This window comes from Sinohyriopsis cumingii, chromosome 18 (assembly GCF_028554795.1).
Source record: "Sinohyriopsis cumingii isolate HCF-2022 chromosome 18, ASM2855479v2, whole genome shotgun sequence".
Taxonomy (NCBI): domain Eukaryota; kingdom Metazoa; phylum Mollusca; class Bivalvia; order Unionida; family Unionidae; genus Sinohyriopsis; species Sinohyriopsis cumingii.
The window spans coordinates 25,844,570-25,859,414 of record NC_142978.1 but is presented as its reverse complement, the minus strand read 5'-3'; the positions used below and the strand labels follow the sequence as shown (position 1 = coordinate 25,859,414).

The window sequence follows — 14,845 nt, the reverse complement described above, 5'->3', positions numbered from 1 at the left end:
ATTTTGTTCCGATAGCAATTGCAACAACATCGCCTGCCCCTACAGCTGCATTGTTCACCAAACCCGTTGTCCAACCCACAATTGAACTCCTGGCGAGTGGTGGGGGTCGGCTTGTTTTTTATTGTGGCTTTCAACCACTGACTGACCGATCGGATTCGTACAAAGTCACGTGGCATAGAGAAAGAATCGAGGCAGGAACAATCATAAAATTAACACAGACCGTGTATTCTACAGAGGCGGAATTCAGATCAGTTACATCCTTGTCTGAGATTTACATGTCTTTGGGGACAACGGTAATTCTACATAACATATTCATGATTATACTTTCGAACGTTTGAAGTTAATCATTTTTGTAACTGATTTTAGTATTGATACTAAATCCTATATATTTGCGTAATTGAAATTACAAGTTAAAAGCGTGTTAAAAGTACCCAAATCATACTGACGTAATATGTGTCTCCACTCCTTGTTCAAACAGTGATGAGTTTAAATTAATTGATCTACTTTTTGTTTGAAGCGCTTTATCATATTGCACGTCATCAATATTGGAAGCAAACGGTTTAGACCAATGCTATTTTATTATTTCAGTATTTTTGTTCTGTCACATCAATCAAATTCAATGTGATGAGGGAGAGTGATCCATTCTTTGCTGGAATTTTGGTAATTATTTAATTATCCGGACACTTGATTAAAACATTGTTTCCATCATCTGCCTGTACTAAGGAGCTCAATATATTATCGTTTATTTACGTTCACAAACAAAATGTTTATAGCTAAATAAATGGGACTTTATCATTTGGATTTGAGGTAGAAAGCAAAATAAAAAAATAAAAATAAAGTGACTTTATGTCTGCCGCCTCGAATTAGATGTAACATAGAATCAGTCCTACCCATCCATCCCTAGAACTCAAGATTGTGTGTACAAATCGGTCTCTCAGCTTGCTTTCGGGCGAATTGTTTGTATTTACCATCACTTAAGGATGTACCAAATATAATTCCACGCTGACACTGAGAAAGGTTTGTTCTTTTTCAAGATAGTGCACTAAAAGATTGTTGTTTTTATCTAAACTGCACAACTTGTGTTTAGGTTTATAACGGATTGGTTTGATATTAGAGTAATTCGGCACCATCACATGCAGATGCGTATTTTGATTCTCAGTGACAATCCGATATTTGTTATTCTTCTTTTGTTTTGGTTTTCTTTGTTTTGATTTCTCCGAAACTTATGTTATTTTTATATCCCTGTATATAATATGGAGAATATAGCTATCTTTATATCTGCTAGAGCACAACTCTCCAACCGTTTAGGGTCTCTATGAACTTTATGATATTGGAATAGTGGTCCAGGTTTAATTTTTTCTACTGACAACTCTTCAGATGCTGTAAATCAATGTCAAGTGAACTTTGGCATGGTTCCTCATACGTCGTTTGTCGTCCGGGAACAGTTCCTTTTCTCAGGTTGTTCTCAAGACCTGTATGAACAATATACACTATACTGGTCATAGATCATTCTGGCATAAATGCGTTTCAAATTTGGCTACTTAGCATATAACATGACATGCCTTCCACTATGGCCGCCATTTCCAAAGTTTGGAAATCTGTGTTGTCACTGTAGCTCAGTTGGAAGCGCGTTGGTGTAGTTTTGGAAATACACATAGCTCCCATTTCATCTGCGTGATATAATCACTTATGTGTTCAAAGTGTCGTTAAACAACCCAACCAGCCGGTCATCCAACTACGTTAAGAAAACATCGTACTAGAAAAGATTAATTGTTTAACTGATCTTCCATTGCCTAATAGGTAGATGTCAAACAGGACAACGCACTTGGACCCATCTGAGGCTTTTGGTCATGGATTGCTTGGATATTTAGTAGAATCTTTACTTTAAACAATAGTCCGATAATAATTTTTGCAAATTTATTCTTTAGTATAGGACCCATTGCATTCTTGTTTTGTGTTTGGCATGCATGCTATTACCATATGCGATTCAAAGGATGTATTTGAAAATAATATTTAACGGTGAAAAACTGCACCAAATTATTCTGTAACAAAGACTTAAAATATGGATTAAACGCAAATATATCAACTCTCTGACAATCCATATATGTAGCACTCGCGATTATAAATCTTTTCGTTAATAAAACAGGTGATATCCGAAGATCCTATAGTAATCAGAAATTCGGACGAGGCGCTGCTGAAGATACGGTCCAATATACCTTTTGCATGCATGGATCCAAATAAGGACTGTTTCTTACATGTGGATATGTTTTATGCTGAGCAAGGGGCAGATAGCTGTTTATTTCCAGCTGCAGTGGCGATTTCTCATTGTGGGATTCGAATAAGTTCTCAGAAGTGGAATGAAACATATCCTATCAGAATCAGCACACAACACGGACAGAATCTGCAGAGTTTATCCAGAACATATAATATTATATTAAAAACCAGCCCGAATTTTGTACACCATACACTATTTCAAAATTACATGCTCCCTAGAAAAATTAAGGTAACTATTTTATCGGATTACTATTAATTTATTACAAAATTCAATAGTTTAGATTGCTTATAACTTGCTCCGAATTTAAGCAGCAACATCAAGAAGATCTATACTTATGCCAATAGAAATAACCAACATGCATATGTCCCTAAAACTGGTGCAACAAATTATCATAAAGTATAAATTTCAATACTTTTCTGAAATTAAACTTGATTGCATCATAATACTAAATGTTCAATCACGTTACAACGAATTACTAAAATGAAAATACAGAAATAATTTCTCCCAATTGATACATTTTCTGTTTCAAATAAGTTAATTATTCATTTTACTGCTGTCTCACAAGGCACTGAAAAACTAGATCAATTCATTTTAAAAGCTAACACCAATTAATTTGAAAAGTAAACGAAATGCATATGAACAAAAATAAAGGAATGCGAAAAATAATTATGAAGTAGGATATTTTTATGTTTAAGATTGGAGTTAACACTGACACATCCATTCTGAGGGGCAAGGAATGTCATGCGGTCTGCGATCCCCATATGTTAACATTTGACGGCCGGTATGTTTTTGATATTGATATTAATAGTAGTAGTAGTAACATTAACAGTAGCAGAGAAGTAGTAATATTTATTTTGTTCTTTTGCTTGCCCTTGTTCTTTTGATTATTATTATTATTAGTATTATTATTATTATTATTATTTTTATTATTATATCAGTTTAGAAACTGTATAATTGTAGTTCATAGGAAAATATATGAGGAAGAGAAACTTAAATTTCAGCCAAAGATGAAAAAGATTCATCTCCTTCATTGCCTTTTTTAATCGTTTTACTCAGCTTTGTTATGGTCCCAGCAGCACAAGACAAGAATGAAAATAGATTTAAAGTTTTGCTTCTTTCTTTCATCGATATTGTTATCCCTTGTTTGGAGATTTCTCCGTCATTCAAGCATATAGGAGTAGAGAATGTCTCTGAACGGTTGCTTTTAGTGTCTGTTTTGTAGATGTAAATGTTCATCCTTTTAATGGAGAGCTGAGCTTGCTTAGTTTAAATCATTGGGAAGCTATTAAGTAGTTACGCTGTTATAAATTTGTTATGTCTATCTGTCTATCCGTCTATCTATCTATCTATCTATCTATATGTATATATGCATGCATGTATGTATGTATGCATGTATGTACGTATGTATGTATGTATGTATGTATGTATGTATGTATGTATGTATATGGGTGTGTGCGTATGCATGTATTTCTTTCTAATCCACAACTTTTTAAACGTTTTTATATAAACAAATCATAACAAGCACTTTTATACCCAATGCCCAATACAAAAAAGCATGTGAGAAAAATTTCAAACCTTTTTCATTCGTTTAAAAAGTATAAAAGGGATGAATAGATAAAAGTGAGATATTATCACAACATATCCATTTGTATCGATTTTACAGTGGCTTCAGTAAATATCAAAGTCCAAAGGTAAAATACAGATGAGTTTTTGATTTTGTATCACTAAATGTTTATGAAAGATTTTATCCATTTGGTATCAAGCCTGTTATCGGAACTTAAATAGAAAGGCAAAAACATATTCATTATAGGTCAATACGTTAGAAGTAATGATTAAGATGCAATTTCTGTGTTAAAAATAATACTTTCAAGATTAGCATCGTCACTGATAAACACAACTGAAGGACCACAGCATATATAGAAAATAATAACTGAATTTTTTATATACATGATAATAAATTATTAGACAAAATATTTTTCATGGATAATAATAATAATAATAATAATAATAATTTTTATTCCTGAAGTACTATTGAGTCCAGTGTTTGTTTTACAAAGGATCGTCATTCATTAAAGCTTAACAGTATTCACATTATGTACAAGAAAACTCTTGAGCTGCATAAGAGAAGGGGTGTGAAATACTGAAGGCAATAAAATACGTCATTGTTGACATAAAATACGCAATTATTAACTTCACTTAAAAGAAAGTTTTGTTTGTGTTTATAAGCAATCTTGGTTGTTTTATACTTTAGCGTCATTAGGTAAGATCTTCTTCATTGTAGGCAAACCTATGTAATCATTTCATTCTTGTGTTTTGGGGTACTTAGTTGTTATTTATTCGACTCAGCACTTCGGGCTCTGGAGTACAAATGTATTCTAATAATGCATGCCATACAGTTTTAAATTGCGTATGATGGTTGATTCACTGTATTTAATTCTATTTTTCAATGGCAACCATTTGACATTTTCGAACAAAGTTTTACTGGATGTCGCATATATTTTGTCTTAAATAGTTATAGTGAGATCTTGTTCATGCATTTAATTTAGTGTTATTGTCCGCACATATGCAACATTAATCCAATTAAACGTTATCATAATAAATTTTTTAATTTGGTCGTAAAATGTACCTAATTATATTGGAAGGAAATAGTTTGAAGAGGATTATGTTTACTACCGATTTGATTTTTTAATATAATCTATCACAGCATTGGTAGTACACCAAGTCGATATTGGTGAGTTTAGCTTGAATCATACATTCATAAACATATCAGGATTGTCAGATAGCAAGGAAGCTCATGCATAACTTGCAGAATAATGGTCTAGAACTTTAACTAACTTTGGAGGAATTTTGACTGTATCTTGGGAAGGATCGCTTAAAAGTCCATTAAACAAGTCCTTTCAGATGTACCAATAACAAAGCACGTGAGAAAAACATGGGCTTAACATGTGCTAAAAAGAAAAATTCCAAGATTAAGTAGTCAAATTTTGTGATTGACCAGCTCCAACCTTTTTACTAACATCTATCAATAATAAAAAAATTAGATTTCGTTACTTTTTCCAGATAGAGAGAAGTAGTATTGTGTATTAAAGCAGTGTAAAAATAATTTAATTTTAATAATCCTGATTGTAGTTTGGAAATATAATTGTGGAGAGGTAAAAATATAAAGAAATGTACACATAGATGTGGTGCATATAGTTTGTAGTTTCGGAAAGGCGGTAATTGTTCTAAAGTGTGATACAACGTCTCTAGGTCCTGCTTTGAAAAGAGGTTTGACTTCAACAGATTACCATTGGTATTGAAAGGAATTGGTTTGTATAACATAGTGAATGCATTCGGAAATGGTCAGCACGATGTTTCCAAAATGGTAATTAATTCAATCTAGCCCATCGACTTTTAAGACAAAATGATTTCGGAAATTTGATCGCAGCTGACTTTAAATGGGTGTAATTTAAACCGTGGCAGATTATGAAAATTTCATAATAGAAAACTACTAGAATTTCTTAGTAATATCATTATTAGGATTCTTGTATACTTTAATGGATTCTGCGTGTTTTGGTAATTGTCTTGTAAAGAAAGTAGTAACTTTTTGCATCATTTATTTTCATGGCATATTGTTTTAAGCTATTCCCAAGTGTTGAACAATTCATCAGATTTATTATATTTTATTGCTACATGGCTTTTATATGCATCTGTTTTCTTGAATAGTTGCAACTTTTTTTTAATAAATAACCATGTTTGTCATATTTATAGAACTCTTGCTCGTAGAACGTGCTCTCTATTTACTCTTTCTTAAAACATATATGGGTATTAAACAAATGAATCACCTAAAATTAAAATCCTGATTTTAAGTAGTATCTCTTTTAGTTCAGAATCGTAAATGTTTCCAAAATATGCCTTTTATTTTGACGTATTAATTCTTCGTTTTAAATTTAGTTGTTGTATCTGTTGTCCAGGAACACAATATGTTCATCCATGCGATTGAAATTGTTTCCTTACTTCTTTGACCTAAATGAAAATATGTGAGAGTCATTTAAGATGAAATGAAAATAACCAGATAAAAAGTTATGTTTAATAGTTTGCCTGTACGTGTTTTAAGACAAACCAGTAAAATATTCAGCTACAGCAGGAACTTTTAATTAACAGTTTTACAATGCATTCTGAACTCGTTGAAACGTACGAATTATTTCATGTTTTTGTCCGCGTTTACCATTCCTGTGTCTGATCCTAAAACAGCTACATGTGCCTCATACACTGAGACAAGGTGTTGTCTGATAGATCATACGATTGTCCCGTAAATGCTAAAATTGTTCTCTCAAGTCGTTGTAGAATTTACGCGATCTTCAATATATCCTTTTTACTAAGACGATTACAAATGTGCTGACTTACAAATCGCAAGTACATAATTTACTCTGCATTGTGCATTGTTTTACTCATTTTTAAACCGGAGCTGTCGCTTCCACCTTTAATGTTATCCTTTGTGAAAACAATATGTAAATCGTCTCTGAATTATTAGACTACATCGTTTGTAATGTTTGAAAACAAAATGTAACAATGTCGTGACTGTTTTTCTTTGGTACAACTAGCATTAACTAGCTTTTAGATAATTGATCCCGTTCAATCTTATGAAAAATATGCATTATCTCTAGATATCGCCATGTTGTTTGCATATTGCCTCTGTACAAATCGTCAAATTCAATACATTGTATCTTTGTGTCATGTTTAGCATGTATAACAAATTAAGACTGATTATATTACGACGTTAATTGTCTTCATTGTTCCAGATGTCTCGTAAGTTTAACTTTACTAAAAAAAATACATTTCTAGTATACGTGTTCACGTATGTTTAGATAAGTAAATATATTGAAAGAGATGGAATTGTATTATTCAACAATTTTACGATATATTAATTTATTTATGAATGGGTGAAGCCCATGGGTAAAAGAGTCTACAGTTTTAAATATCACTATGATACAGTATATACATTATAACAGATAATATCATGTCCGAAATGCGAGAAGTATGCTCTATATCATTATATGCTTTACTTTGTTGCAGTCATTACGAGAACCAGAACGGGGGAACGTACATTCTTTATCAACATACAGTAAAACCTGTACAGGTAAAAATAAGTACGGTTCTATTAAAATTATCATCCTTAGTATCACAGGGTTGTGCTGATACAACATGTATTTCATAACAGGCAAACACTCAAATCTGACTATTTTCAGTATCCTGTAAGCCTGGATCAAAAATGTTAATATTTTCGATGACCATATTTGTTTACACGTATAAGATAATTATTTATGTCTGATTATTCCGTGAAGTTGGCAATTTTGAAATGTGTAAGGTCATGGAGTATATTATTAAATTGCTGTGTAGATTTCCAAACATATGGAAGACATTTCTTATAACACCAGACGCTCTTTTAGATCCTAACTAGCAATATCTAATAAAAACAGTTTAATGTTTGTATCAGAAACAAAAAACATATTCATATTTAACGTTCATATTTATATTCATCGTAATGGCTTCATTTAAATTCCGTTAAATTTTCTCACATTTACGTTCCCAAAATAATTATACCATTTCCTTTGTTGTGTACCATCCTTGTTTATGTATAGGAAATATAATTGTAAGTTGCCCACTTTTCTTGCATTAGTTAAGCTACTTGGCTGAAGAAAATTACCTTTTCAAACAGCGGAATGTGTTCAAAGGTCGTTTCGAAATCCAACATGTCCTACTAATTAAATGTAAGTAAACATGGCAGCATCCCCGATGTCTGCCGTCAAGTATGATTCATGTATTTCGTCTGGCAGGTGCGAAACGTTCATCTCCTGGTTCTAACTATTTTTCCTTGTACAATAAAGCAAAACAAGATTATTTATCCACTTTTAAGGAATCCATATGTATGGAACAAACTCGGTCCCTCTACCATGAACATTGTTATTATCTACTCTATACTGCAAAACATTTAGATCACTAAACTTTATAAGTTGAAGAAAATGCCTTGGAAATATGTTATATGTATCATTACCTGTCTTCGTTATTATTCTTTCAATCTGTCGGCGTACATGGTGAACAAGCTAACGGACGATCTTGGCAGATATATATATATATATATATATATATATATATATATATATATATATATATATATATATATATATATATATATATATATATTAAACCGAATGATCAGTATACCGGAGTTACTTCTAGATAGACATTCATTTGAAGTTCCAAAATGATTCTCCCTTAATATCATCATTTTTGCCCAGCGAGCCGAAGCCTCTCAACGCAGAATACTGAAAACGAATTTCGATCCCAAATTTCAAAGTACGCTGCAAAGCCATTAAAACAGAAACTCCATTTAAACTCTGAAATGTATCTGAGCTGCTAATTTCATACGCTGTAACAGATTATTTACGGTAATCATGCAATGTGTTAGGCTTACTTGTAGGACAAATATCTGAAAAATGTTCCAAGAGCTCGCGATGTTTAACCAATATTCCACATGCGCGCTGACACAAATATGGGTGAACAATGGGCTACTCTGAAGTCTTTCGATACAAAAGAGCCAGTTTTAAGGAGAACTAGCTTAGCTAAACTCTTTTAGGTAGGCCGTTTAAATAAGTTAATGATTATATATTTATTATCTGCAATTTATAATATTTACATGCATGTACGGTCTTTAGATTATCTTGTGTTTGAGTTTTTATAACAAAATTTAAAAGCTTTATAAATTTGGAATATGGCATTGCGTTTTGATGTTTTGCCGACGGCGACGGACAAAACAATGTTCTAAAAGCTCGATTCACTCATTTGATATTAAATGTGTAACAACGGTTATATGTTTGTTTTGGGTAACACTGAATGTGATTTGTCTTCACGCACATGTCCATATGTCATAGCAAAACGCTACGCGTTGTAGGAGTAAACAATTCGCACATGAAAAATGTCTGATCAATGAGTACGACTGTGACAAAACTTCATTAAAGAAACTATGGGAAAATATGGCATAAGAACATCTAATGTCACAGATATTCTAAAGAAAATCGAACCACACAAGAATGAATTTAATGCAAACAAGCGTCGTTAATTTGAGAAATTTGATAATTGTGTGTGGTAATGATTTAGCCCATGTATGACCCAAAACATTACAATAGCAGGTTTTCTCTCTATATATATATCCTTTGACCATACATAAGGAGAATTAAACTGTTTATTGAAAAAGAATATTACCATACTGGATTAATTACTGTGTATTTGTCCCTTTCTGCAAATCGAATCCGAGCCTCTGCTTCTCACGGTACACATCGCCTTGCATGCAGACACCAACCGCATACATTCTCGACTAAATGCCTATTTCCTCAAAATGATGGACTCTAGTTGTCGTCATAAGTGTATGCGTTTATAAGACACATCGTAATTGCGACTCTGCGATTAAATCTCATCTTAATACATAATTGAGCAGGATTCCTCATACATAAATCAAGACATATGGAAACTTACCAATGGGCATCAAGCACAACGGTAAGTGGAATCTTTGGATCATATGGTATGATTTGTGATAATATGAGGTGAAATTATATATGGAGAATGGATATTATGATAAAGATTTTAGAATGTTTCATTCGACCCACATAAAGAATCAACACCGGGTCTTAGAGGGCCACATCAACCATCGTTTAACCTGGATGCATCCACCACCATATCTTTTCGATAAAGTCCCGCGATGAACAGGGCGAATCTTTATGGAGCAAGTTTTATCAGTCGTATGGATGAATTTGTTTTATTTCAGGTCTTGGAATTTGATAGTTGAAAAAGCGGAGTAAAAGTAATTGCTATGCAAAATTGGCTGCAAAGTATTTAGATATATGTAGTCTGCAATGGATAAAACAATCTGCATACTCCGTACAACCTTAATTATTGAGCCTCTAGATAGTCTTTGCATATTCATGCGGAAACGATGCCTCTCTCTAATATAAGTATGTTCTAAGGGCTGTTGCTATACAAGGTTTCATAACCATGCGCTGCAGGTGGAAAATAAAAATATTTTCTATCCGATCATTGCTGAGTCAGGATTAAAGCCATTATCTCCAGTATCAAATAAATTGTATAAATAATTTACAAGTTGCATTTATAAGCATTAACGCCTAAACGTCATAATGATCCAGAGAAAGACGGTGAGAAGGAAAAAATCAGAAAGAGGGAGGCTATGTTTCTGTTGGTCTGGAGCGTACATTATTCAGACAGATATGTAACCAACTAGATAATCATTTGCACGTGAAATGCAATACACATCATCTGCAAAGCTGTCAAACTAATTTGTTGAACAATGTCAAAATGTTACTCTAACACGTAGTGAAAATTCCCGTTTTGCCATTAATCAATTGATGGGATACAGTAAAATAGCATAACTGTACATAGTATTCAGGCCTGTTATTAAACCACCGGTATTAAATCTACTAAAAGGTAAGAAACGGTCTATTGGTCGCTTATTCAAATGATTAGCGTCGATAACTACCAGATAATAAGCATATAAACATAGTCATTCTAAACTGGATTATTTACGTCGCCAAGGTATTAACCATTTACCTCAAAAGCTTTCCATGTTATAACGTGCAAAAACTGCTTACTCTAATGTTGGCATTACAGTTTATCGCACTTGTCGTGTTTTGTTTTTACCTCACGGGACATCTCCTGAATGTTTGCCACACCAACAAAACCTACTATATATGGTATTTGCTAAGGCTAAATAATCGGGCCTTGAAATTTTCAAGTGTGTGTTTTCGCTTAATGCATGACCACATGCAATTTACGCACTATAGTAATCGATCGGAAAATATGACTGACATATAATGGGCTTAAGGTTTCTCCACACATGTACATTCAAATTTAGTAGCATTACAATGAGAGGTTTAGATTTTATTAGCTGAGATATGTCAAAACCCTTCTATATTCCATGACTTTACGAATCCTTACCGCGCTTCAAACGCAGGTGCATGCGGTGTGGCTAAACGTTAGGCAGTGAAAATTAATCTAACGCTGTAAAATCAGCTAGTGTAAAACTGAGGTCAAAATCCAATCTAGTATAAGTTGTAAACCTAGCATTACAACAAACTCTAAAGAAAAATAAATATCCGTCCGGATAAAGGTTGGGTCCATCGAATTGAATTTCATCTTCAGCGGCTGATGGTGTTGAACTGTATATGTAAAATGTTCTGCAAATGCTGTGTACGGTCTGTCGAAATGTGTGATTGGTAAGAGAAGGTCAAGACGCAACTTTGTTGTTGTCAGTATCGCCATTCTACAGCACCAACCTTTATTTCCGCTTAAAATTAACACATATTCTACGGCCTCACGCACCTTTATTATGGGAGGTTTAGATTTGTCAAAGCCAATTTCAAGATGATTAAAAGCATGTCCAAGATCTGATAATATTAATAAATTAGGGCTTTCTTCTCTTTATTTTGGTTAATATATCTTCAACATATCTGCACGAGGTTACTATATGTGGTCATTGGAGCATTTCTATCATCTTTACATCGACATACTATTGTTGCAGTATCAGCATCATCAATGGTCTCTTGAATCAGTTGAATTACATGTCCCTTTATAAGAAGGTCTCAATTCATCGTGTGAGCAGACGTTTTAACGTTTGATCTCATTCTTCCGATTTCATTGATTTCGGCCAAGTGTTTTGCAATAGCTCCTTGCAGCTTCCAAACAACATATTGAATGTCCATCTTAAACGTGTTATGTTTTCCAGTCAAATCTTTGAAAATCACAAGTTCATTCGGGTCGACGTCAACACCAATCCGGTTGGAAAACTCAGTAAAATCAGCTTTGATGGCAAACATGCTCAGATCTGAGTCGGGATGAGTAACGTCCGTAAATATTAATAGGCATTTTGTATACAATTAAGCCTAGTTTCTAGGTGCATGCCGTGTTGGTGAACCCTCGAGTGTTCGCAATATGTCAACGGTGTGATGTCCACTTATAAAGCCATGCAGCGTAGTTTCCAACTGCAACATTAAATAAAAGATCGTAGGTAAATCATCAACAACATCAATTGGTGATGTAAGCCTGCAATCAAAATACAATAGTTGTTGAGGTTTTGTCATATATATGACTTAATGTGTTCCCAGTCCCTGTTGATAATACAGGTTAGCAATCCCGGTTTCTGTGTTGCAAGGCAAGTGCATATCTTAAACTAAAACCTCCAAAATACTTAATTCATTTGCCAGATCGAGTGAATCAGCATTCATCAATGGACACAATGACATCCTAAACGGCGATGCCTTTTGGGAGTCGTGGTGTGTAGTCCATGATCTTTACCTCATGTTATTCGGCAAATGATCCTAAGAAGTCGAAGGCCTTTTCATCTTTTATTCGTTTACGATGTGGTCCAAAACTGCATTTCAATCTTTTAAACTATTCCAACATTTTCTAATCCAGACTCCTTTGCAACGGCACAAACCTCAGCTACTAACAACACTGTAAATTACTGCGAGTAATGAAAAAATTCAACCTATTATTTTGCAGTTGTGCCACCTCTGTCATAGATAATATTATTTTATTGGCCGTATTGAGCAGATCAAGTTGTGCTTGCGTAGGCCACAGCTGGACAATCCCAGGTAACTTTGGCAGAGAAAGCATCTCAGTGTCTACACAATCATTCCGTAGTGCCCTCTTTAATTTTGCAAACTGATCTGAGCTAAAGCCAAGTTACCGCTTGTGACAGGACATTGTTTTAATCACAACTACAACAATTACATCTTCTCCAAAGGCCCGTTAGTAGCCAATATACGATACTATGTGCCCTCCTACAATAACAATTTATCAGAGAGAATGACAATAATAAATCTGTAGCTACCAAGGACCTGATTATCACATGCATCCTAGTTCACGTCGACTACAGTCTGTCTATACAGATCCAGTTATTCCGACGAAAGATAATAAATCTAGTACCAAGTAGTAAAGTTATGCTGAGAAATCTGCGTCACATCATAATATATGCATGTGCGACATTATTGTTTATGATGCCAATTACAATTTATGTGGACAGTTTCTGCCAACCGTTTAGCGCAGAGAAACTTAAGACGCTCGAACTTCTCCAATATCATTTGACTAACGGTCCAACGCGCGCCGAACTACAACTTAAAATGCTATGGATATATATCTTGGCTCGCTGATACCTTAATTGTACATTATCGATCTAGCCTGATACATTTTTTCCGTCCACAATCAGTCCACAACAGTAACCCGCTTCACATTGCCGAATTCGCAATAATATAATCAATTGCGTGTTGTTGGTCGGCTTCATTCATGATTTTACTGACAGACGCAGGCATTTTTGATGGTAATGGAAGTGTAATCGCATTTGCTTGTACCCACGATGCTTGTTTCTCAAATTGTCGTAGTCGATCTTGACGCAATTAAACGGCTCTCAATCCCAGATATTTCAACCGACTCGCAGTTATGTTTGTGATGCTACAAACAACTCTCATTGCAAACTATTTAGCAATCAGTGGCGCGAAGACGAGGATACATGCACCTTTCGTCCTCCTCTAAATAATCCCGTTGACAACATCACCAGATCATTTCCGTAATATGTAATGTAAATGTGTTTTATCACTTTACCAAGTTTCATGTGTATCGGATATTAGGCCAGCAGTAATATATGTGCAAAGACACTAGTACGATCTCGGCTGTTGGTTGTTGATATTCTGGTGTCGTTGCTAAGATTGTAATCATCGAGATAGCGCTGGATTTAGAACTGCATGGTGTACCGCAACATAAATTTGTTTCAGTTGAAAGTGTTTTGTAACTCACCACAGATGTGGTAATATATATCATTGATGTATTAAGTGCGTTTGTGCGTCAACAAGCGAAGCCTTCCAGTGTGCATAAGTATTTAAAGGGTGCGATATAGTGAAAATGGAAACTCCAGTCAAAAAGGTCGTGGGCCTGTATAGGGACAAGATTTATGGGAACAAGGGAAGATCCAATCAAAAACGTATTGGGCCATTATAGGGACGTATCATTAATGTAGGGACAATAGGAATGGAACAGGGAGGTGATGTCATGGTACTGACAATTAGCAACAATATATCAAGGGGTTGACTTCAATCGGAGAAAACAAAGGGATAAAAAAATAGAATGTTTGGCAGGAACGTGACTGGCAGGACAGAGACAGAAAACACGGGCAATAGACATAATACAAACAACTATACAATTAACTAAAATAAATTTAGGCAAGTAAGCAAATCTTTTCGAGGCATATGAGTGGCCCTGAAAAGGGCCTTTGGGTTCTTCTATTTTTTCTATTTCTTCCACCATTTACTCACGTTTTCAATCATTCCTTTCTTCTTCTTTTTCTTTTTCTCTGGCATCAAGTCAGGATAGTCCATCGATCTAAATGTTTCCTGCACCGTTAGTCAATTTTGATTTAGTCTGTAAAACTTCTCTTTTTTCTTTATGTTTTCTTTGTCCTTTCTTTCTTTAGACCACCTGTCGTTTATTTTCTTCACTTCTTCTTGCAGCACTTTTCACATTAGTTATTCT

General features: G+C 34.2%; 1 protein-coding gene across 2 annotated transcripts in view; it reads left to right on the top strand.

The window, feature by feature from the left end:
• Positions 1-564: 564 nt before the first annotated feature.
• Positions 565-14,845, top strand: part of LOC149776255 (von Willebrand factor D and EGF domain-containing protein-like) — a 55,298-nt gene continuing 41,017 nt past the window's right edge. For both annotated transcript variants that reach the window (XM_089942309.1, XM_089942310.1), the window contains exons 1-4: positions 565-660; positions 2,147-2,503; positions 2,971-3,056; positions 7,331-7,394. In XM_089942309.1, the coding sequence (XP_089798435.1) occupies positions 625-660; positions 2,147-2,503; positions 2,971-3,056; positions 7,331-7,394 (543 nt within the window). In that variant the 5' untranslated portion in view covers positions 565-624. The remainder of the gene's footprint in view (positions 661-2,146; positions 2,504-2,970; positions 3,057-7,330; positions 7,395-14,845) is intronic.